This window comes from Anopheles arabiensis, chromosome 2 (genome assembly GCF_016920715.1).
Source record: "Anopheles arabiensis isolate DONGOLA chromosome 2, AaraD3, whole genome shotgun sequence".
In the NCBI taxonomy this organism is placed as follows: domain Eukaryota; kingdom Metazoa; phylum Arthropoda; class Insecta; order Diptera; family Culicidae; genus Anopheles; species Anopheles arabiensis.
In genome coordinates, this window is record NC_053517.1 from 59,617,944 (window position 1) to 59,641,584 (window position 23,641).

The window sequence follows — 23,641 nt, forward strand, 5'->3', positions numbered from 1 at the left end:
GCATTATTTTGATCCAAAAATGGATTTGGTTTAGCTTACAATAAGAAATATTTTGAGTGCTTTTTAAGGTATTTCAGTGCAAATAACGAAGATTCTAAGATTGTTTGTGTATTAGGCAAGTCGTCAGAAAGCTTGTTTGGGGAAATGTTTTCACCCATGCTGTCAAAAAGTGACGTTCAACTTTTGCTATAAAAAACAGGCTATGAGACCACCTGATCTTCATACACTTTGTGCAAAATATCGCACAACTGTCAAAATGTCACAAATACGTATTGTCGAAAAGAGCACACCCGCCATGCAATTGAGGCAGCGGTCAGAACCTCGCCGCATGCGATTTTGCCGCAAGCTTTTGTATGGGATTTGACGTTAATGACAGCCCTTGCGAATCTGTCGCATGCGGCGATGCGGCAAAATCAAAATCATTTGATATTGCCGCATCGCCACATGCGATTTTATTTCAGATGTCAAATGTCTAAAATCATATCAAATAATGATTATCTTTATAAAGAAACAACAAAATATCATTATAATACCTTGAAAAGCTAGAAAATTGAGAAAACTCTTTTCTTGCCGCATGCGGCAAAATCGCATGCGGCGAGATTCTGACCGTTACCTGACAGCGATTTGCGAGGGCGCGCGAGGGCTCGCACGCCATACAAGTTCACCGCCCCAGAGCCCTCGCATTAAAGAGCTTGCGAGCCTAGGCAGTTTTTTCGCCGCTAGTTTTAGCAGTTATAATTATAGCACCCCACAATTATAGAAAGCAGGTATAACATTGCAAATTATAGCTTACTAAACACCTAAATTTTGAGATTTTATTTTGAAAAAATCCATAAAAATTTTAATAGTGATCTTTTAGACAAATCACACAGCAAAACAATAATTAATTAATAAAAAATAAATATTTTAAAATATTTTGAAAATATCTTAAGATTTCGAGCAGATGATACCACTTGCAACCCTCGCAATGTTTGACGGGCGTGTTTAAGGTAGAAGACAGGAAACGCCTCACCCTCAGTTCCCATTGACACGCCGTGAGCAGCAGACCAATAAAGTGCGCTTCTTAAAACAGTGTGGGAACCCAGTCACCCGGGCGTAATGAAGGTAGAGGCCCGAAACCAAAATGCAAAATGCCAATGTACTGACGATGTGTGATTGGGTAACCTTAAAATTGCTAAAGGGGACAAAAATTATCAGATCTGTCCAAAAATTGGCATCGCCCACTAAATCCGACAAGACCGCAACATCACGAGAGATGAATAACAAAAGACGAGTGCAATGTAGAACGAATAGGCACACCGTACCCGAAATGTGCAAGAACCGATATCGATGAACGTAAATATTTCACCAGTGCGAATGAGAAGTAGGGTACAGGCGTCCCCCGAGATACGACTGTATTTGGGACCGAAAAAATGTCCCAAAGCAAGGCGTAAGTCGAAAAAGTCGTATGTCGAATATCTATGAATATAAAGTTTATAACCGAAGTTGAAGAGTTGAAATCTACGATATCGTGTAATTTGGATAAAATATTGTTCGAGAATGTAATAATTTATTCCAAAACCGTTCACCATATAGATATTCAAGATCGGGTAGTTTTGAAATCTTTCGAAATGTGTGTATAACGGTTCAGTGGATCAGCACAGAAACTCAAAAAAATACATAAATTTCTTGTCAATGACACCTTTGAACTGTCAAAATCAAAATCGTCGTATCTGCGAATCGTCGTAACTCGAAGGGGTCGTGACTCGGGGCACGCCTGTACATATATTGCGTACCATATGTGAGAAACGGAAAATGTTGTCCATACAGATTGGTGTGATGTTGATGGCCTGTGGTAAGTTGGGAACAATATACGAAACATCCCATTAATTGAAAATGCACTTCGTACGATGGTAAACAGTGATAGCAAAAGTTTGTGATAATTTCTCGGTTTTTTTTTTTTTTTTGGAGAATTTCCCGGTTTTTCCTTGAAAAATTAAATTCCCGGCTAATTCCCAGTTTTCCCGGATGAGTGGCCACCCTGCGGCTGATTTTTACATTTCACAGTTTTGAACACACCGCCTACGTCTTCTTCTACTAAAAGATGATTAAAAAATACTCCTTTTTTTTTACATCTTTTCACCGACAATAAACGACAACACTTCGTACCGCTAAATTGCTATTAAATTACTGTCATGACAGACATAAAACTGCTCGAATGGGTAAATTAACAGAAGGCTGTCGGACTGAGCGGTTCATCTATTTCCAGCCTGTCAAAGCATTAAAATTTAGAGAGCGGTACTTGTTCAGACGCAATGCGTAGCGATTTTGCCAAAATGTGTGGGATTTGACAGACGCTTGCGTTAACGACACACTACGCAGCGTCAAAGTAGATAAATTTCTATTTCGACGCACGTCGTGATGCGTCTGTCAAAACGATTAAACCATATCGAGTGAAAATCGATATATTTTCATGTTAAATGGTTTCGATCGCAGTTTTGCGTGAAACTGGACTACTAAATAATTTTATAAACAAAACAAAATGAATGTAGAGAAAGGAATTTCGTAATTGCTGCAAAACAGGTGTGTGTGGGTCAGTACCAATATGCAATAAAAAAGCGTAAACATGCTTTGAACTGTTTTGGACACCACTGGAATGGATTTCACAGTTGTTATTTGACATTATATTTACTTCTGAGCCTATAAATAACAGGCATTATTGCGATTTGTGTATGTTTTTCTTTGTAAAATGTGTTGACATATCCATGCAGAACACAGCGAACAGTTACCAGCTTGCAATGCGTTGCGATACGCTGCGTCGGAACAAGTACCAAGCCCTTAGGCCCGTGTCTGTGCTCCATCGCATGCGATTTTATCGCACGTGCTGTCAAACGCTTTTTCGTATCATATTGCGATTATTTGGATGATTTTAATAATATAACGATTGTGAAAAATTAATTTGAGATTCTTCCTACAAAACACCACACATTTAGTTTGACAGATAAAATCGGATGCGGCGTCCGACGAAATAAAAAAAAATTGATTCCGTCGTACGACGAAATCGCAATTTCGAGCAAATGTCACTTGGGCAGACACGGACCTTACTCGGAAGACTGTCAAATTAAGAAAATCGCGTAGACCCAAGCGAATGAAAATGGCACTTTTCGGCTGTGTTTTCGATTGACATTTCGTGCACGATTTGACAAACGAAACAGTGTACGAGATTCAGACTTTTTTCGGCACATAACCACAACCGCAATGGTATATTTGCTATCTTCACCGCACGTCTAGCGTTAGACATTTTGAGGTTAAATAGCTTTTACATTGTTGGTGTTTATATGAATGATACGAAAGAACACAACTGATTTAAATGCAAACTAAACGTAATACAAAAAAAAAAGAAATACACATAACCTGCTTCAACGCTTGGCTAGGAGAGCGAAATGGTTCGAAAGGAAGAACCACACATACAGTCATATATTGCTTGTCAAATTATGAGAGTGTATGAGTTATCGTCCGAAAATTTCCGCTTGGGGAGTCTGTTCCCGAGTTACGCAGTTCTCGACTTCCGCGGATTCGGAGATACGCTGTTTTTTAAATTTGACACATCAAATGTCAAATCAGTACAATACCCAGTCAGACAGCGTTCTGTTAATTAACCCGTTCGAGCAGTTTTGTGTCTGTCATAACAGTACTTTAAGAGCAATTTAGTGGTACGAAGTGTTGTCGTTTGTTGCAGTAAAAAGATATAAATAATAACACAAAAAGTATTGTCTTAATGATCTTTTAGTGGAAGAAGACGTCGGTGGTGTGTTCAAAACTGTTAAATGTAAAAAACAGTCGAGAAATTGCGTTTATTAGTGCTATTTGTGCATCAACTTCTCCGGGTGAAGCGGCTGTTCAAGTCGAGTTTGCTAAAAAAAATACATTGTAATCGTGAGTATAAGTTAAGGAAAAGATTGAATATAACCATTAAACAGTAATATAATAAATTTCGTGTTATTTATTAACAATTTGGCCGAAAAAAAATAAAAATAAAATAGAGGAAGGAATAGGATCTGTCAAAACTGCTCGAATGGGTAAATTAACGACTGCTAATTTACCATTAAATTACTCTTAAATTACCGGTAATTTAGCGGTAAGATAGGGGTAAATTAAGTCCGATTTGTCTGACTGGGTATGCTTCTCCATTTGCCCAATGCAGTATAAATTGCATTTTTGCTAATAAATTTAATCCACAAGCGAAAAATATCACAATATTCTACACGAATCGAATCAAATAAATTATAATGTGTATAAAAGTACTAAATTGAATAAAAACTATGAAGTAACTACAGGCGGTCCCCGAGATACACGGTTAATGGGGACCGAAAACGGCCGCAAAATACCGCGTATCTCGAATTTCCGCGTAAGTCGAATCTCGTGATTTCCAGCTAAAATATCACAAATTTTCGTGCAATTTTGCAAGTAGGGGGCGGTTTTAGTGATTTTATGAATTATTTGATATGATTCTGACTGAATATAACTGTTTTAAACCTTTTGAAATAGTTTTGAACATTCGATCTAAACGGAAATTATTTGGCAATTTGCAATTGATATGTCAAATCAGTACAATTTGCTCAAAGAATTGTCAAATTTAGAAAACCGCGTATCTCCGAATCCGCGTATAAGAGGTACCGTGTATCTCGGGGACCGCCTGTAATTGTATTTTGTCGAAAACCGTGAAATTAGCCATACGCGGATTCTTCGGGAACGCACAAACCGCGTAACTCGAAAACAGACTGTGTAGCGAAGTCGCGTACATCGAGTATGGCGTATATCGGGGTATACCTGTATAGCCATAATTTGTTCTTTCTATTTATTTTGTACAGACATGGAATCTAATGGCCTGCTTCGCCGCTTTGAATAAAAATTTAGTAAAATTTAGGAATCTAGGATTTATATTGAATGCCGTTTCCTGATCGTCGTTACGTTAACCGGGCATAATTCAAAAGCTCTATCAAATTGACTTAAATTTAATGTTCGACAAGTATTAGCATTTTTAAATAGAACTTACTTTTAGCTGCTGCTAACAAATCTTTGATTTCCTTGATGATTCGTTTTATTTGTTGACTCGTTTTATCAAGCTCTTTCTCATGTTTGTTAAGATTCTCACGAAAATTTGGACTGTCAATCAAACAATCGATAAATTCCAGAGGAAGTAATTTCACCATTTTACTTATAAAAACAAATACACATATAATCACGTAGTATATGAGCACATAAAACTTAGGGCGATTCAAATATTTTCACTTCATTTACCACTATTCAGTATTCAGATTAGTATATAACTAATTATCAACGTCTTAACAGCAGATTACTATGCAACAAACGAACAGTTGCACAGGTTTGCTATATTTCTATTGATTGATAGAATTCACGCACAATAAATAAAATACTAAATCAGAACATACACCGACAATTATTCAGCAAACCTATCTGGAGTAAATTGTATCGATCTCTATTAATATATGTCTAATTAAAACCATCAACAGAAAAATAATTAAAAATTGTCTTATGTAAACCTCATCTTATCATGATTCATTAGCTGAAATCAATTATTATTTATAGGTAATTTACAAAAACTACACATTGATACGCTGCCATGTAACAAACAATAATTCTTGACATATATTTTCGCGTCGTCATCAAGGTGCATCAAGGTTATAAGGTAGAAAAGTGGGAATAAAGCAGGTACCGTCGAGTAGGGTAAGGGCCATGGCAACGTTTTTTCGCACACGATTTTATCGGTGGCCTGTCAAATTTATATATGGAATTTGACAGATAACATCAGACGACGAAATCGCAAGTCCAACGTTACAGGGTTTCCGAGGATTATATAGACATGTTCAGCGAGTTGTAGATTCGTTCAGGCATATAATAGACTCTTTCAGCGAGGTATAGAATTGTTCGGAAGTAGGCGTAGACATGTTCAGCGATTCTGTAGAGCTGTCATTTGTTTTGTTTACACACTGTGCCGCAGGGTTCAATTTTTCATTCTTAAAAGTCCTTAAAGTAGCTAATAATCATTCTCCAGCTGTTTAATACATAAATTCGTTGAAAAAAGCATATTTTTTCAAAAACCGTTTGTTTACCTTCTGATGAGAATGATCCAACTTCAAAGGGGTACGAAAGTGACAGCTCTACAGTATAACCGAAAATGTCTACACCTACTTCCGAACAATTCTATATCTCGCTGAAAGAGTCTATTATATGCCGGAACGAATCTACAACTCGCTGAACATGTCCATATAATCCTCGAAAACCCTGTAATTGGCCTAATAATTCACCTTCTAAATAAACACACCTTGATTTGATATTTTTAATCCATCTTGGTTCCTATACAGTCCTCTACCTGGTCTCTTATAACATCCTTGTTCACATATGGCGATCTGCCTAAAGCCTTTTACCACCTGATTCCTTTAATCACTTCGATTCAGCCTCCATAACTTTGATGCTTCTTTACGCGCCATATTCTGTCTGTGCTGTGTCGGCGTAAATCATATGTTCAATATTTAATTCACCCAAGGCTTATATTTATAGCTGATAGCTGGTTAATATTCGTGTTTAAGTCTTTTATTTGGTTCCGTGTGTGTCACTTTTTAGCCAGCATATTAACATGTCTGAAATGTACAGAGAAGTTCCTTTGATCCAGCAAGCAAATGTTGGTGGCAACGAATCAAAATCGCTAAGCATTTCTTCTGGTATTCAATTTACACGCATTTCTAAGGCCTGAACATAATTATTAATATCTAATTTATTATCTTTCACCATCATCGATTTAAGGTGGTTACAATGCTATGCTTATGGACTCGAAAACGCCCGAAATTGCTGGTGGCTTCCGATTAAACCATATCGTCAACGGAGTGACGCTCTTAAATCGTTTCATATACTGGTATGTTCTGTATTAATTTAACTTATTTTTTTTATCACACTCTTACTGCACAATAGAAAATCAATAATCAATCGTACATGGCCGCAACGCGTAACCCGTTCCGCCTGGTCAATGTATCCCGGCCTTTAAGCCTTGGTCCATCAACATGTTGTGGCAACATTTGTTCAATAGCTACAATTCAGGATTTTCCTTATTTCTGCTGTACTTATCTGCACGAATAAAAAAAATACAGTCATTTTCCGATATACGCTATCGTACGGGACCGAGCACAATAGCGTATCTCGAGTTTTCGCGTATTGCGAATTCCAATTAAAAAATAGTTCACACTACCGGATCGAAGGTTGAAAAATATCACCACAGAGTTGTGCATTAATGTTTTTTGTTGTAAAACAGGTATCTTTTACACAAATTTAATGCAAAATACTTTAAGAACATTTAGGAAATCCAAAAACAGCATAAAATATTTCAAAGAATTAAAATAATTGCAAAAAACACATGGAGCTGTCAAATTTAGAGGAATTGCGTAGCGGAATTTGGGGCAAGTGTGCCACCTTAAGCATATCAAGTTATAACTCACTAAAACGTGTTATTCAAAAGCCGATATCAATCTCATAACCATTTTACATGTATTTCCTCACTTATAAATGAATTTCGCTTGAAAAAAGTACAAACAACATAGTTTTTGAAGCGTTTTAAAAAGGGTCCAAAAAGACGTTATGTTTTGGGCTATGGGGCAAGAGTGCCACTCGTATGGGGCAAGACGGCCACCTGGTTAAAATAACCGTATTTCTTACATAGTTGGAAATAATTACGTTTGTACCACTAGTGTATGTATTCCTACATGTCTTTGAGTCACCAATGAACCCCTTTTCATCACAAACTGTATCGCAATATGGGTTGTTGCTGGTCTGTTTTTCCGGTCCGTAAAAGCGGACCATACCACTGAACGCTACAACAATGTTTACATTTTTGACAGCTCGCGCCTATGAAAGATGGTGGCACACTTGCCCCAAATAGAGATGGCTCTTTTGCCCCAAAAGTTGTTACTTTTTTGAAATTGAATATTTCAGTGACAAAAAGAAAGTTTTTTTCAACTAACCCCCCAAAAAATTTCACGTTTCTCAGCTATACGGTGGTGTAAAAATTTTCTCGGTTGATTGTTTGCATGATTTTTGAGAGCTTATTAGGTTGGATGAAAAAAATATAATATTCTGCACAATTTTGAAGCTCAATATAAATCAGTTCAAAACAATGCGAAATATCGATTGGTCAATATGAAATTCGGCTCAGTATACCTTGTCATTGGAAAGCAACCAACTGTATACACAATTGATCATTAAACTAAAGTTTTTAAGGAAAAATGCTTGGTGGCACTCTTGCCCCGTATGGCACACTTGCCCCAAATTCCCCTACTGCGAATTCGCGTATATCGAGTATCGCTTACTGCGAATAGTTGCTGTATATCCTTTATTTATATATAGTAGATGGTTTAGATTTGGTTCAAAGCGGTCACACAAATGAGGCCTTTTGAAGTGTCAATCTGAAAATAGTATTAGGGATGCTAAGCCAACGAAGGATTGAAATGCACATTTCCTTGTGAGCGGTGTCGACTCCCATTTCGGGGCTCCACGCGGCCGCTAAATACCGTGGCAATAGTGATGAGTCAAGTACCACTTTTCACAGTGTGGTGCTGTGGTACCACGCACAGTATACTGTGCTGTGTGTGCGTGGTAGCACACTTAATGTGTGGTCGCACAGTAGCTGTGTTCCTGCACAGTTTTTGTGCACGCACACAGCTACTGTGCGACCGGACAGTTGCTGTGTTATCGCACAGTTACTGTGTTATCGCACAATTAGTGTGCTTTGCACACTTTTTGTGCTCCGCACAGCTACCACACAGTTTGCACAGTTTGTGTGCTCCGCAGGAGGACACGAGCGGATTTCTGATTTTAAATGTCTAGTTCTAATGAAAGTCATTTAAGTTTCATTTTGATGAAACTTATTCGATTTAATCTTACTTTACAAATAAATTATGTTTTAAGTATACATATTAACATATTAACACTTTAGATTGCAAAAATAACAATGAAAACCTCGATTTATTCACTTGCACAGTTTGTGTGCTCCGCACAGTTTGTGTACAATCCGCACAGTTTGTGTGCTCCGCACAGTTTGGGTGCTCCGCACAGTTTGTGTACAATCCGCACAGTTGCATACAATAACTGTGCGGAGCACACAATAACTGTGCGGAGCACACAAACTGTGCGGAGCACTCAATAACTGTGCGGAGCACACTAACTGTGCGGAGCACACGAACTGTGCGGAGCACACGAACTGTGCGGAGCACACGAACTGTGCAGAGCACACAAACTGTGCGGAGCACACAAACTGTGCGGAGCACACAAACTGTGCGGAGCACACAAACTGTGCGGAGCACAAAAATCGTGCGGAGCACACAAACTGTGCGGAGCACAAAAATCGTGCGGAGCACACAAACTGTGCGGAGCACAAAAATCGTGCGGAACAAAAAAATGTGCGAAATGTGGCACCACAGTTTTATAAAATGTGCAATTGTGCTCGCACATTTTACTGTGCTGTGTGTGCGTGGTGGCATAGTGCTACTTGACTCATCACTACGTGGCAATGCTAAATCGAATGTGCATATTTCGATTTATATTGCCAATATTTGGATGATTTGATAAGTTCAACATAACGATAACGATAATGAAACATAAATTTGAGAATGTTTCTACCACCACCGAGGGAACAGCTGAGACAAAAACTGACAACATGCTTTGACAGCAACTTGTAGCATTTTCGGTGAGAGAAATCTCGACATGCAAAGAATGATTAAGCTGAAATATAAAATAGAATTTCTAGTTTATGATTAACGAACAATAATATTTAGCCTTTTTGCAGTCCGATAAACACAGTAATCACTATATAAATTCTACTAATGGGGCCCTTTCCGTTTGTAGCTCGTAGGCTGAAATTTCAGCCTGTCAGCTGTTTGCATTGCATAGCAGTTTTCGAGCAGCTATCTAAGTGAGTACAATATACAGGTGGGCTTATCCCAAGGTGTATGAATTTAGATTTAGAATTTTATACGTAGGATTGACTATCCTGCTATGGGGGGAAATCAATTAGTCACTGAAAGCCAAACCCACAAGGGTAAATGCAGGCCTTGACCGACAACGGTTGTTGAGCCAAAGAAGAAGAAGAAGTATGAATTTAGAAGGCTGATTTTTATCGCTTCTGCTTCTGAATGAAGATTGTAAGAGTGTTTTGAGTATTCGTCAAGCCTCCAGAGAGCTTGTTTGAGAAAAAGTTTTCACCCGTTCTGCCAAAAAGTGATGTTCAAAATTGGTTATGAAAAAATTCTATGAGACCACCTGGACTACATACACTTTGATTTCAGATTCCACCACCTGATCTCTTTAATGCACCTTGGGATAAATGTAAACAACACCGTGTTTTCGAGCAGGTACTCGAATCTAATTCTAACTTTTAGACTAAAATTTTCTAAACTGAAAATCGCAGGCTAGTTTTTTGTGTGGTTTTGTATGGATTGTTTACATGATTTCAGCCACCAACTGTCAAACTCCATACAAAAAACTAACTAGAATCGTGAAGGCCCCCAATCACTTAATGTCCTTCGCTATTCAAATTCTACTAAATTTCCTACGCTATTAGCTACGCCAATTCCTACACTAATTCCTACGTTGCACATTAACTGCTGGGTATAGTTTGTTGACTGGAATTTTAATTGTATCCGTTCCATACCTGAACCAGGTTCAAGTATTGTTCGGAATCCAAATCTGAAACAGTTCCAGAAACTGTTCCTCAAATTGAAATAAATCGGGCTATTCCTGGGTCAGCATGGGATCATGATCGATTCCAGGGCCTGTATTTGTTCAATATCAGTTTCAGGTTTTTTATGGGTTTACTTTCAGTTCCGGCCGGTCTGGTGGTGCAGTCGTCAACTCGAACGACTTAACAACATGCCCGTCATGGGTTCAAGCCCCCAATAGTCCGTGCCCCCATACGTAGGTAGGACTGACTTTCCTGCTAAGGTAACAATAAGTCAAAGAAAGCCAAGCTCACTTCGCTAGTGGGTACAGGCAGGCCTTTACCGACAACGGTTGTTGTGCCAAAGTAGAAGAAGAAAGAAAAACGACGTTTACACTTGCGAGTTGAACGGTAAATTTCAGTAACGAAAAATGTGAATGGTATTTTATGATACTAATATCGAAGCAAGTAAACTTGCTCATTTGGAACGTAAAAGTGCAAATATGCCAAAGCGAAATAACACATCTTTTTTGTATTCATTATTCTCAAATAACTAAAGCATACCACCTCTGCTTTTTCACTTGAGATATTTGTGACATCATCGTACACCGCAAGGCTTCCCGCTGATCATTGCAAGGGTTGTGAGTAGTATGTCCTGCTCGAAAATTATTTTAGATTTAGCTTTTGTTTATTTTTTTATGTAAAGAATCTTTTTCTTCACTGTGAATCGTCTAAATGATTACTAACGGTTTATTTGTGGTTTTTGCAAAGAAAAATATAACATTTTAAGTCATTAGCAGGCTATAATTTGCTCTAATGCAGGCTATAATATGCTGTGCTCTAATTGTAACTGCCAAACTATGGTCGAAAAAACTGCTTACCCTCACAACTTGCTTTCTTGCGAGGTTATTGGCGCTATAACGCTATCGCGATTGCTAGGCCTTATGCGAGTTCGCTAACTGCTCGAATTTGTTTTGCGGGTTTTCAACGCCAGTTGAATCTGATCTGAACATGTAGTAAGTCTTAAAACTGATTCTCATACAAAGTTTCGTTGAAAATGATCCAGCCGTTTCGGTGGTTGCTTGCCTCAAACACCGTGACACGAGATTTATATATATATATATATATATATATATATATATATATATATATATATATATATATATATATATATATATATATATATATATATATATATATATGTATATATATATATATGTATATATATATATATATATATATATATATATATATATATATATATATATATATATATATATATATATATATATATATATATATATATATATATATTAATATAGATTATGTTTATATTTAGTAATATTCAAAACAAATAAATATAATTTTAATTACCATTAAGCTTCAGAGGATTTGGCTATCAGGACGAAAAAACATTGTTTTTTGTTTGAATAGTTTTTAGAGGCTTTGGCTGCAACGGAGTTCTTTCGCCTCCTACGACGAAACAAACAGCCAAAAACAGCTGTTGCGTTGATCCTAATTTACATATGAAAACTCAACATTGAATATCAAAACATGATTAAAACAACATCAAATTAACAAAACTATTTCCCATCAAATGAAAAAATGCCACCAGTCCACATCAACTCTCTTTACCGCATGCATTAATGTAAACACACGAAAGAATTGACACAAGACAAACTGCTCGACAAGTCGACCGTTTACGTTTTCTCGATCGAAATCGACAAATCGTATGCGATACCTATTTCGAGTCGATTTCGATCGACAATTGTGGTTCGATCGCAATCGAGTCGTGTTTTCTTATACGATACGGGCCAATATGCTTTTAAGTAATATTAATAATTAAGTTTTTTTTATTTATTCCAGGCGAACATGCAGAGAAACCATTTTATTTAGCGAAATATGTTTGGACAGAAACGACATTTACTTTGAAATGAAAATAACTTTTGAAGGAAGTCCTGTTCTTGCAATACAATGCTGCAAAACTTCAAATTCTCCATTAATCATGATAATCGTTACAACTGCTTTTGTTCATCGGATATCAGTTGAAATGCCTGCATCAATGGATCACCAGAAACGTTTTCTACATGATTCTATTATATCTCATCTAAATGAAAACAACATGTTGGATCCTTTAAACTGTTATAATTTTACTAATGATATAGGTGAGTATGTGTTTGTTGACATGAATTATCAATTAATGAATAATCAGGTAAAGCGTGTTTACACAACCTTCAATGGTCATAATCAATAACATGTTTTGATTTATCCTTGAGGTGGTGGTCATGGATGTTATAAAAGGCCAGGTGGTGGAATATCCCTTCTGACAGATAGCCATCGGAGGATGGACATATAATGATAGTAGAATACAGTTTGTATATTGTTCGGCTCCATCGTCGTTTGAAGGGATTTAAAAAAATCATTTTTCGATTTTTAATGTTTCATGATCTATTTTCGTTTTTTTGTCGTTTGATTCGATTTATTTAAGATTTAAAATTTTTGTTATTCATTTTGGTTTATTCATTGTGTGTGCGCGCGTTTGTGTGCGTGTGTGTGTGGGTGTGTGTGTGTGTGTGTGTGTGTGTGTTTTGGCATGCTTTTCGAACAAGCAATGCCATTTCAGGCAAATCGATAACTGATTCCTTATAAAAATGAACTATGACAATCGTTGTACTCGTAAAATGCAACAGTGTTGAATCGCCGAACTTGTAAAATCAAGATTGGTTTTTTAATGCAAGTGTTTGTATTCAAATACGATCGAAAATAGTCCTGAAATAGAGAAAGATGAAACCAACTGATTTTTGTGAAATTTAAAATAACGAATAGAAGAATAAATTATTATCACGAGAAAAATGCATGGATCTTTTTCACTTTTACTAAAACTTTTTCTTGCCTGTTAGACAAAATTGCGTTGGCGAAAGTCAAAATAGCTCTCGTCGTAAAGTCGCATGCAAAACTTTAAATAAATTTACTGTCACCAGACCTTAGTTTATCTTCTCTATACAAAGAGCCACTTTCGTATGCCACTTTCTTCATTCTTAACGACTTATTGTCGTGTTGTAACAATGTTTGTATTACATATGGGAATATTGAACTCTAGCTCAACCATACTGATTGACCGTCATTACGATAATTAAAGTTGAAAGATACAACAGTATAAAATTTCATTCCAAATGATCTTCAGTAATTTGTATACGAATAGTTTCTTATAATCTTTTCAAATCAGTCGAATTCTTTCGCGGGCCGCGTTTAGCCCGCGGGCCGGACTTTGCCGACTGCTGCCTTAGAGGCAAAAATTGGTGCCTTAGATAGTATAGCATTTTATACCGGTCTTTTAGCCGGTCTCGTAGTATAGTCGTCAACTCGTACGACTTAACAACATGCCCGTCATGGGTTCAATCCCCTAATAGACCGCGCCGCCATACGTAGGACTGACTATCCTGCTATGGGGGGGGAATCAATTAGTCACTGAAAGCCAAGGCCACTAGTGGGTACAGGCAGGCCTTGACCGACATCGGTTGTTGAGCCAAAGAAGAAGAAGACTCTTATAAAATTAGAAAACCGTATAGATTTTGTACTGGCAAACCTAGTGGTACAACCCTGTCCATTCATGAGCGACAAATGTTTCTCGTCGAACGAGTTCGCCGGTACGGCTAATTATTGAATCCGTTGGTAGCGGAAAGGTACAGTATCGGACAGAATGATAGGACCCTAGTTTTTTCAACGCAGCATGCACCCGTTGGGACAGGTTTATGTGTGGTTTGTATGTGTTTGTTTGTGTGTGTGTGTGTGTGTGTGTGTGTGTGTGTGTGTGTGTGTGTGTGTGTGTGTGTGTGTGTGTGTGTGTGTGTGTGTGTGTGTGTGTGTGTGTGTGTGTGTGTGTGTGTGTGTGTGTGTGTGTGTGTGTGTGTGTGTGTGTGTGTGTGTGTGTGTGTGTGTGTGTGTGTTTTCTCGTGCTCGTAGTACACTGATACATAATTATTGTGCTATGGGTACGCAGGTAAATCGTGTTAATGTAGTTCGTGACCTTGGGGTACTGCTTGACCACAGACTAAAATTTTCTGTCCATATTGAAACGTCATTATCAGAGCCAGTAAAATTCTCGGCATAACAATTCGCTCAACAGTTGATTTTAATGATCCTCGCTGTTTTAAAACTCTGTATGTGGCTCCGGTTCGAACTATATTCGAATAAGCCAGCATTATATAAACTCTTCACTAGAGTGATTAGCTATTCGGCGCATAATGCCCTTATCTCCTCAACTCCCATATGCAGTCCGCTGGCAACTTTTGGGACTCTTTAGAAAAAAAAAGAAAAAAAAGAAAAAAAAAGGCTTGATCCTTAGCACTATTGATGTTCCAGACCTCCTCTCTACCAAACATTTCTACGTTCCTTCTAGATCCATCCGTTCCCGTCCTCTATTAGCCATCCTCACTCCTCGAAACTTGTACTCTCATAATGATCCCTTGCTAAACTGCCTCAGGCAGCTTAATACTGATTCATACCATATGTTCTTTGTGTTAATTTCGATTTTACATGTTCTTTGCCTTCCTTCCGCTCCCGTCTTCAAGTCACCAGTCCATTTAAATCATTTCCCAAACATCGCATTTTTTTAGGAATTATTCTTCTTTAATCAGAGCTATACAGTGTTAGTTTCTAAGCTTTATCTTTAATATTTGTCAAACATTCAAGGCGTTCAAATTATTTTTAGTAAATGAATAGTTAAATAAATACAATAGAAACAATAAAACAATGTTCAAAATAATAAAAAAATAACACGACAAAACAAAACAAACAAACAAACAATATGGTGGAATCATGAATTAAAAACTGCATTTGCCATTCGAAAAATAGGCAGGAAAATATTTAACAAAACACGCACGATTGAATTGCCTGTTCCAGCAGTCTAAAAATAACAGTAATTTTTATAAATAGAATAAATAAAATCTAAAAGAAATCAATTTCAAGACATGATAGATCAGATCAATGAACAAGCAACAATCTAAGCATTATGGAATATAGCCCAAAACATAAATAATACTAGTACTAATCCCAAAGAAACCCACATTATACACAATGATGAGGTAAAAGCATAAGAATTTTTGAAACATTCTTCTTCTTTTTTGCCTCAACAATCAGTTATCGATCAGGGTCTGCCTATACCACTTGCGGGCTTGGCTTTCAGTGACTTATTGTTTTCCCCCCATAGCAGGATAGTCAGTCCTACGCAGTGCTGCAAAATGTCATGAGCATCACGAGATTTTCACCAACGAGAACAATGAACATATCCGTGGTAGCTTGATGATCATTGCTGATACTCAATAAAAGTGCGTCATGAAAAGCCGAACGCGACATGCGAATTCTTGAGTCCAACGCGATCCTCTAACTGACAAGCTTAGCTTAATGCCGGCGCACGCATAATCATGATTTTTTTCTGGCTGTAAACAGTGCTGCCAAATACCACTGGTTCAGTCACCAACACTCATGACTGAAACGAAGCTCAAATTTTTACATTTGACATTTTGACTAGCACCCAACTCTTGGTCACTCATTTGGTCACGACATTTTTGTAGGTGAGTATCACGACATTCTTGGAATATACTTGGCGTGTTGGCTTAAGCAACCAAATGAGCATGCTTTCTCCCTCTGTCTGCTTTGATTATCTGTCGGGTCAAACAGAGCGCGAAAACATGCTCATTATGTTTCTTTGAATCACTCGCAAGCACCGCATATCTCCCATGACCATGACGATGATCACCGACTGAAAATGTCGCGACCAAGTGACTGACCAAGAGTTGGTTGTACCCAATGTCACCAAGCATGTGATGGTCACACCAGCAGTATCACCTCTGATTATCACAGTTGAGTACGTGACGCTGATATAGATTTTTTTATGTCAGATTTTGTTATGACATTGACAGTGACATTTTCCAGCTCTGGTGCTACATATGGCGGCACGGTCCATTGGGGGTTTGAACCCATGAAGGGTATGTTGTTAAGTCGTACGAGTTGACGACTGTACCACGAGAACGGCTAAAGCTATTCCATGGATTTTTATATTGGTCGAATTAATTTTATAATTTTATCCACCGATAAGTGAAATTCGTACCAGTTACCTTTGATACCAATTCGAGTAGATACATAAATTGGTCGTAATGGTCAAACTAGTGCATAATTTTTATCGGCTGCTTTGGTAATTGGTGCCACCGGTAGGGGAAAGCGGGGCAAAATGGGCATGTTAAGCAGTTTACTGAATATTCCATTGAATATGCCACAAAACACAATTATATATGCATTATTGTATGCCTCCACTATTTATCTCTGGATTAAAATTGCCACATAGAATGAAAACAACTTAAAATCATGAAAACAGTGTAAAATAAAAGTTGATGTTTTACGAGAAGCTATTTTGACACGCGGGGTAAAATGGGCATAGCCCTGGGGCAAAATGGGCATATGTAAACAAACTGTGAAACGTCAAAACACTGGGGTAAAATGGGCCACAACAACTGCGCTTAGGTAATGGTCTATGCTTTTGCGCACCGTTTCGTGAATTGTATTTTCGTTCTATCTTTTGTTTTGCTGGTCAGGAAAGCCCTTAAAATTCTTCCAAAAATATGTTATCAAAATTAAAACAGTTTTTACACGTTTAATTCTACAAAATCGATTCTTTTGAAGCTGTGTCTGTTATCATTATTGAGGCGACAAATACAACACCATAGCCTCACCAAACGCCATCTGTCAAAAGTATCTGCCCATTTTGCCCCACGTGAAGCATTTTTGTATTTTATGTTATATTAGTAAAAATACGCATTCGATCGCCTTGCTTTCTTTAGACAAATTGTATAGAAATATCATATCTTTAATAATATATAATGTAAAACTTCAACGCATTCCTGTGACACTGGGTTAAGCTTATTTTCGAAGTGACAAAAATTACATCAATATGCTACTAAACCTTATTTTGCCCTTTTCTTGGTTATTTGTTGTGTTAGGGTTATGAAACTTACATGGTGTTCATAGAACACTCTAATGAATACATTTTGAGCATTGGAAAGTAGCTTTGTAGTCAAATAATGCTTAAATAGAGGGTGCCCATTTTGCCCCGCTTTCCCCTACTACTACCCTATTTTATAGACCTTATAACATTCACAAAAAATCTACTTTTTGTTAATATATATTTAATCTATGCCTTTTTTCAACAGGACAAGTAGTTCCGGTCGCTGCAACTGTCACCAATACAAGTAATAATATGCAATGCCAAATTGCAATCGCATGTACAAATTCTCTTCATTTACTGGCGTTAAGAATAGAAGGCGATAAAATTGAGGCTAACTGCTCTGAACTCGATCACAATCCTTTAACCATCTCCAAATTAATTCATTCAATTGCTGATTCTTGGCGAGGAAAATCTGATTCTAGTCAAGTAGTCACATTGTCATTTGACCAAGGGATGTCAGAGAATCAAACATTCCTTTATACGTTGCATCGAAATGGAACATTGCGCGTATGGCTCCTTAGTGGCCGATGTTTGGCTTCGGAATATTTGTCAAAATACACCCAAAGCAGTGAAACAGAATGTAATTATGTAAAATCACATTAAATCATATATGTTTTACTAATATGTATTCATATTTTTTACAGTTCATACTTCTATCTTACGGTGCTCACAGTCATTGCTAGCCTTATATTTTTCGTTTCAAACGTTTTCGGAGTTCATAGTAATACGTCCAGAAGTTTCATACGATTCTAGTACGGGAGCTATTTCATCGGTTGTATTGAAAACACAATGTACTATTTTAGCGCCGAATAACGATCTTATTGATTTCAAACTAAGTGATGAGCGTTTATGGACATTATGGTGCAACGCTGAAGGTGAAACACAAGCATTGTTTTATGAACTTAACGTCGAAGGTAATGAAAATATACATAATGTGTGGTCTCCTGTAATTTTGGAAAACATAAGCGATAAAGAACATCAACCACTAGAAGCTGGCATTAACCTGAAAGATGTCTACTGTAATCGCATTTTTCAGTCTGGTATTTTTTCAGATACAGTTATCAGAAAATCGCTGTTGGTAAGATATAGGAAGTAGTGTAGACACTACATATATGTAGACACTATATATAATAATATACATATTTGTTTTCAATTTATTCCAGATGTTTAATCGTAATATTGCAAGTGTAACAACTAATTCAAGTGGAATGTATTCTAGCATGCTAAGATTGAAGCGTTACGCAATAACTTGCATGGAAAACCAGTTACAATTAGAATGCGTCTCGTTGCGACAAAATGGCCCTTTGGACGAGGATCAAATACAAGAAATATCAAATGGTTTATGGGAGAAATTTTACTTGTATTGCATGCAGTACCGGTTTGAATCTTCTCGACCAATTGGATTGTTCATTTGCGAAAAAGAACAAAAAAATACATCATTTTTTAATGCTGGAATAATAAGAGAAAAATATGTTAGTTTCTTTCGCATTTGTGACGGCGTAGAGTTTGCGTTTTTTGCGCCAATCATTTATGATCGCTTATGGCCCATCGAAAATGTGCATAAAGACGAGCACGAAATGATGCTCCTTGTGACATTTTTGAGTGAAGTCGAACAAGCACTTACCATGGATCAAAAAGATAAACTCGACAGTTTCATACATCAACGGCAAGGATGGGAAAACAACGATAATAATTTATCGCTTATAGGAGCAGCTCAACATCAACTTCTAGTGCTTGTAATTAACATATTTTAGTTTACTGTAACCGCGAGGCCACATCAGGTGAAATATACAGCGAAATGAACTATGTGACCGACGAAATGTCCGAGGGGTAAACCATCACAGCAACCAGCTGATGTGCAATGTAAACAAATAACGTGCACAAAATCGTATTTAAATAACTTCAATATCGAGTACTTCGTCAATTTTGAGTCAACAGTTCATAATTTCTTCCAATTAGGGAATGTTTTGCTTAAGAAGATATTATTTTTAATAGAATTTCGAAAGCGGATGTTTGTCTCCCCCAACCCTTTAGTTGAACCTGTCAGATATTTCACCTGTCAAATAGTTCGCCGTATATTTCACCTCATGTAGCTGCGCGGTAAGTGTCTTTTAAAATAATTAATCTATTATTACTATTATTTTTCTAATTTACAGAAATTGTTACCTGGTTTTTTACAACGCATTTCTAATTTGCCAAAAGCAATCGAGACATTTCTTGAGTACTTACAACCAGTAAATAAAGAACAATATATTTCAGAATGTCAGAGAAAATCACATGGATGTACAGTATACGGTAGTAATGAATTATCTAATGAAATAGCATTATCAACAGCAAAACAAACAATACAGTTGCGATATATCCTACTACGTAACCTGTTACTGGTACAACACGTAATGGAACGTCATAGCCATTTCCACTATCATATCATCGATGCAATACAGTCAAAAATTCGTCCAGACACTGAAAACACATTAAGATGTTATCATGTTATGAATTGGATAGCACACAGGCAATTAGATATTGACTGGACCAAATGGTAAGCTGAAAAGACTACAGTGTGCACACGTGCATATTCAATAGTTTAACGCTGTTTAGTTTGCTTGTGTTTTATTGAACACACAATACAGTGAAATCTCTCTAAGGCCGAAAATATATATGTATATATATATATATATATATATATATATATATATATATATATATATATATATATATATATATATATATATATATACATACATATATATATATGTGTGTGTGTGTGTGTGTGTGTGTGTGTGTGTGTGTGTGTGTGTGTGTCTGTGTGTGTGTGTGTGTGTGTGTGTGTGTGTGTGTGTGTGTGTGTGTGTGTGTGTGTGTGTGTGTGTGTGTGTGTGTGTGTGTGTGTGTGTGTGTGTGTGTGTGTGTGTGTGTGTGTGTGTGTGTGTGTGTGTGTGTGTGAGTGTGAGTGTGAGTGTGAGTGTGAGTGTGAGTGTGTTTCTATACAGCACGTTCGGGATAATTTTGACAGTCACCTACGGAGAAAGAAAACATTTTTTTATGGCTAAATTAATCATCGGGGAAATTTTTTTGTTTTAGAAATAGTACCTTACCATGTATTTCATTCATTTTATTCAAAACATCCGCCCTCGGCTTCTATTAGGGCCTCCACCCGTCTCCGGAACCGATAAGATCCAGGGAGATGGGAGGCTACTCATAGGCTTTAACCCATAAAAGACATGTTGCTCTACAAATATATTCTGATGTTATTTTTTCCGGGTTTCAGCAACAACATCCAAACCTCTTTTTCGTTCATGGCTCGAACATCTGTCACTTTACTACAAGCTTACGCAGTTTCTCAACTGAGTAATGAGATATTGTTTAGGACAAACGCAGTATCGTCACTTCATACAATTAATCTACTAACCTTGCGACAGAAAACAAACTTAATTATTGCGTACATGTAAGAATCGTCTCTTTACAAATTGTATCTTTAAATTTCAATTCCAACATTAATGTTTTACACATATTTTGCTGATTCCAGCTGCCCCTCTAGTGATGATTTCTTGTTCGGTGAATGGCTTTCGAAGAATGAGTTACATGTACATATAGACGAGTATGTTCGTTTGTTATGCAATTGGTGCCAATGGAACAGCTGCTCAAGTAATTACATTATTTTTAATTTGATTCGACAATTTAGTCTGATTAATTCCTATTTTTGGTAGGAAACTTCATTAAAGCAAAGTCTTGCCTGGCGATAGGAGATACATTTAAAGCACTTGATCTTTTCCCGTTATCTTGGAAAGGAATACATAATGAGCGAATGTTGAAAAAAATCTTGTGCCAAGATGAAAAATTACCTGTCATAACGCCATATGCCTCACTTTCTGCATTTCATTTGAAACTTATTCGTCTTTTTCGAAAATATGGAGCTCATGATGGTGTTCTCAAATTAGTGCATTCTGGAATCGACAATACGCTTCAACCAGTACAGCAGGTCAGTCTTATATTTATTAGCACCTCATTTGAGCAAATTTATTCATCTTTTTGTCTTTCTTTTAGACTATGTTTCAGAGCATTGAATTCAGCTGCCACGTTGATTTGGGACATTATGAAGAAGCCTATAACACTCTAATAAAAAATTGTGAACCAGCTCGCAAAAAAGATTGTTTGAGACAATTAGTTTGTCTATTGTTTGCTGTGAGACGTTTGGATATACTTTTAGATTTACCTTACTATGGATTGGAAGAAGAATTCACCAGCATTGTAGGCATGAGTGCTCGTTCTGCAGATATCAGTGATTGCATACAATATGATTTTCTGTATTCATTTTATATGAACAAAAAAAATTTACGTAGAAGTAAGAGAAATATTGTTCTCACTATTAACTGAGTCACTAATAACCTTTTTAATGTATGATATATTTATTTATTTTTTATTTAGGCGCTATTATATCTTATGAAGAATGCATGAGAAATTGTTTTGAATGTAGCAGTCTCAATCACCTTAACAGATACTTTAATTGTATAATGAAATGTTTAAATTCGTTGAGCGTCACCCAAGAATCTTATGCTTGGATTGATTGTCCAATCATCGATAAAATCGAGGTACGCAAACATCGTCTAACAGAAATTAGAATAACAATAATATTTTCATGTTTTCTTTTCAGGCAAGCCATATCGCCCAGGACGACAAAATTGAAATAGTTGATGCAAAACGACTTGAAGAACAGCTAATAACTGTGCATTGTGCTCTTTTGCTTTCTACAAAAAATGAAGGTTGCAAGCTTGTTACATCGCTTGATGCCACCAATCTAATTTCATTAATGTTGAAGCAAAAACTATATCGTTCTGCAATGAAATTAGCGCGATGCCGTGCGCGGTCCATGGTGCCAACTATTTACGAACATTTAACGAGCTCCTGCATAGAAGCATCCTCTTCCGCGAATTTTACTGCGTCGACGATTGATGCAATTGAAGATGATGCTGGTATACCATGGCTAAATGATAATGGAGTGTCAGATGTATTGTCTGTTTCTCATAGTGTTACATCTGTATGGAACTATCTACGTTATACTTTGGACCAAGAAGAGGATACTCTGGTTATCGACGCATATTTGGCGGTATTTAATCGCATTCTATCAAGATGTGCGTATATTCCGTCATGGCTGAAAAACTGGTGCTTCGAAAATATACCCATCCAGTTCATTCGTGCTTATCTACGCCATGGTCGTTTGGAAGAAGCTTACGAATATACAATAGAGTTGTTTCGGACGAATTTTTTTAGTGCCGGCCGATTTAATCAGCATACAATTTTCCCACTTACGATGTGTGAGTATTTGCTGTATGAACTGGATAATTCTTCAATCCATGATAAAGTGAGTACAATCAATGGAAGTAATTTACCCAATGCAAAAACTAATCAATTTTTTTTTCTCTTAGAAGAAGCATCTGGAATGTTATTTGCGAATAATTGAAGTGGCTCTTTAATGCACATACACATAAATGTGCTTCAAATTAGTAAAAAATAGAAAATTTTCTAAGAAATAAAGTATCTTTCAACAGATCTCCAACAAATAATTTATTTGCGTGTATTTGGTGTTCGGTATTAAAAACATGCATTTTCCTCTGTTATTAGGCTGACCTGATGAAATTGATGAAAAACCGGGACACATAGAAAAACAAAATTTGGACATTGAATATCTTTAAGAATGTTTACTCTAGTTTTCAAAATTATACAAACAATTGGCATAATTATAGTTTTATTTCGACGTTTAAAATGAGTATGTTGACGCTTATTTCATATGTTGTATGTGTATTTGGCCATATTACGACTATTACGCAGTATTGGGTTATTTTTTTGTAATTTTCTCATAGATCTTTAAAATCAAGCATACATGGTTTCCCAACTCACTTTCGAATGTAAACGTTGTTGTTCAACGCCTGCAACATGTTAAT

The 23,641-nt window shown here is 36.8% G+C and overlaps 2 protein-coding genes across 4 annotated transcripts in view; one reads left to right on the plus strand and one right to left on the minus strand.

Moving 5' to 3' along the window:
• Positions 1-5,624, minus strand: part of LOC120894796 (rho GTPase-activating protein 26) — a 233,603-nt gene extending 227,979 nt beyond the window's left edge. For all 3 annotated transcript variants that reach the window (XM_040297622.1, XM_040297621.1, XM_040297620.1), the window contains exons 1-2: positions 5,544-5,624; positions 5,036-5,457 (exon numbers count right to left, since the gene is read on the minus strand). In XM_040297622.1, the coding sequence (XP_040153556.1) occupies positions 5,036-5,192 (157 nt within the window). In that variant the 5' untranslated portion in view covers positions 5,193-5,457; positions 5,544-5,624. The remainder of the gene's footprint in view (positions 1-5,035; positions 5,458-5,543) is intronic.
• Positions 5,625-6,425: 801 nt separating this feature from the next.
• Positions 6,426-23,263, plus strand: LOC120893781 (nuclear pore complex protein Nup160 homolog). Its single transcript, XM_040295881.1, has 14 exons — positions 6,426-6,722; positions 6,805-6,913; positions 12,569-12,867; positions 17,908-18,282; positions 18,347-18,780; positions 18,866-19,438; positions 19,859-20,241; positions 20,971-21,147; positions 21,229-21,347; positions 21,410-21,681; positions 21,747-22,044; positions 22,128-22,291; positions 22,354-23,061; positions 23,126-23,263. Exons 1-14 carry the CDS (start codon positions 6,638-6,640, stop codon positions 23,171-23,173), a joined length of 4,044 nt encoding a protein of 1,347 aa, XP_040151815.1. The 5' UTR covers positions 6,426-6,637; the 3' UTR covers positions 23,174-23,263.
• Positions 23,264-23,641: the final 378 nt, after the last annotated feature.

Bases quoted from the DNA above. Each gene is read 5' to 3' on its own strand.
- LOC120893781 (XM_040295881.1), top strand. From the start codon at position 6,638: ATGTCTGAAATGTACAGAGAAGTTCCTTTGATCCAGCAAGCAAATGTT. The intron at 18,283-18,346 runs GTAATTATGTAA...TATTTTTTACAG, and splicing joins CCAAAGCAGTGAAACAGAAT to TTCATACTTCTATCTTACGG. The intron at 21,148-21,228 runs GTAAGAATCGTC...TGCTGATTCCAG, and splicing joins AACTTAATTATTGCGTACAT to CTGCCCCTCTAGTGATGATT.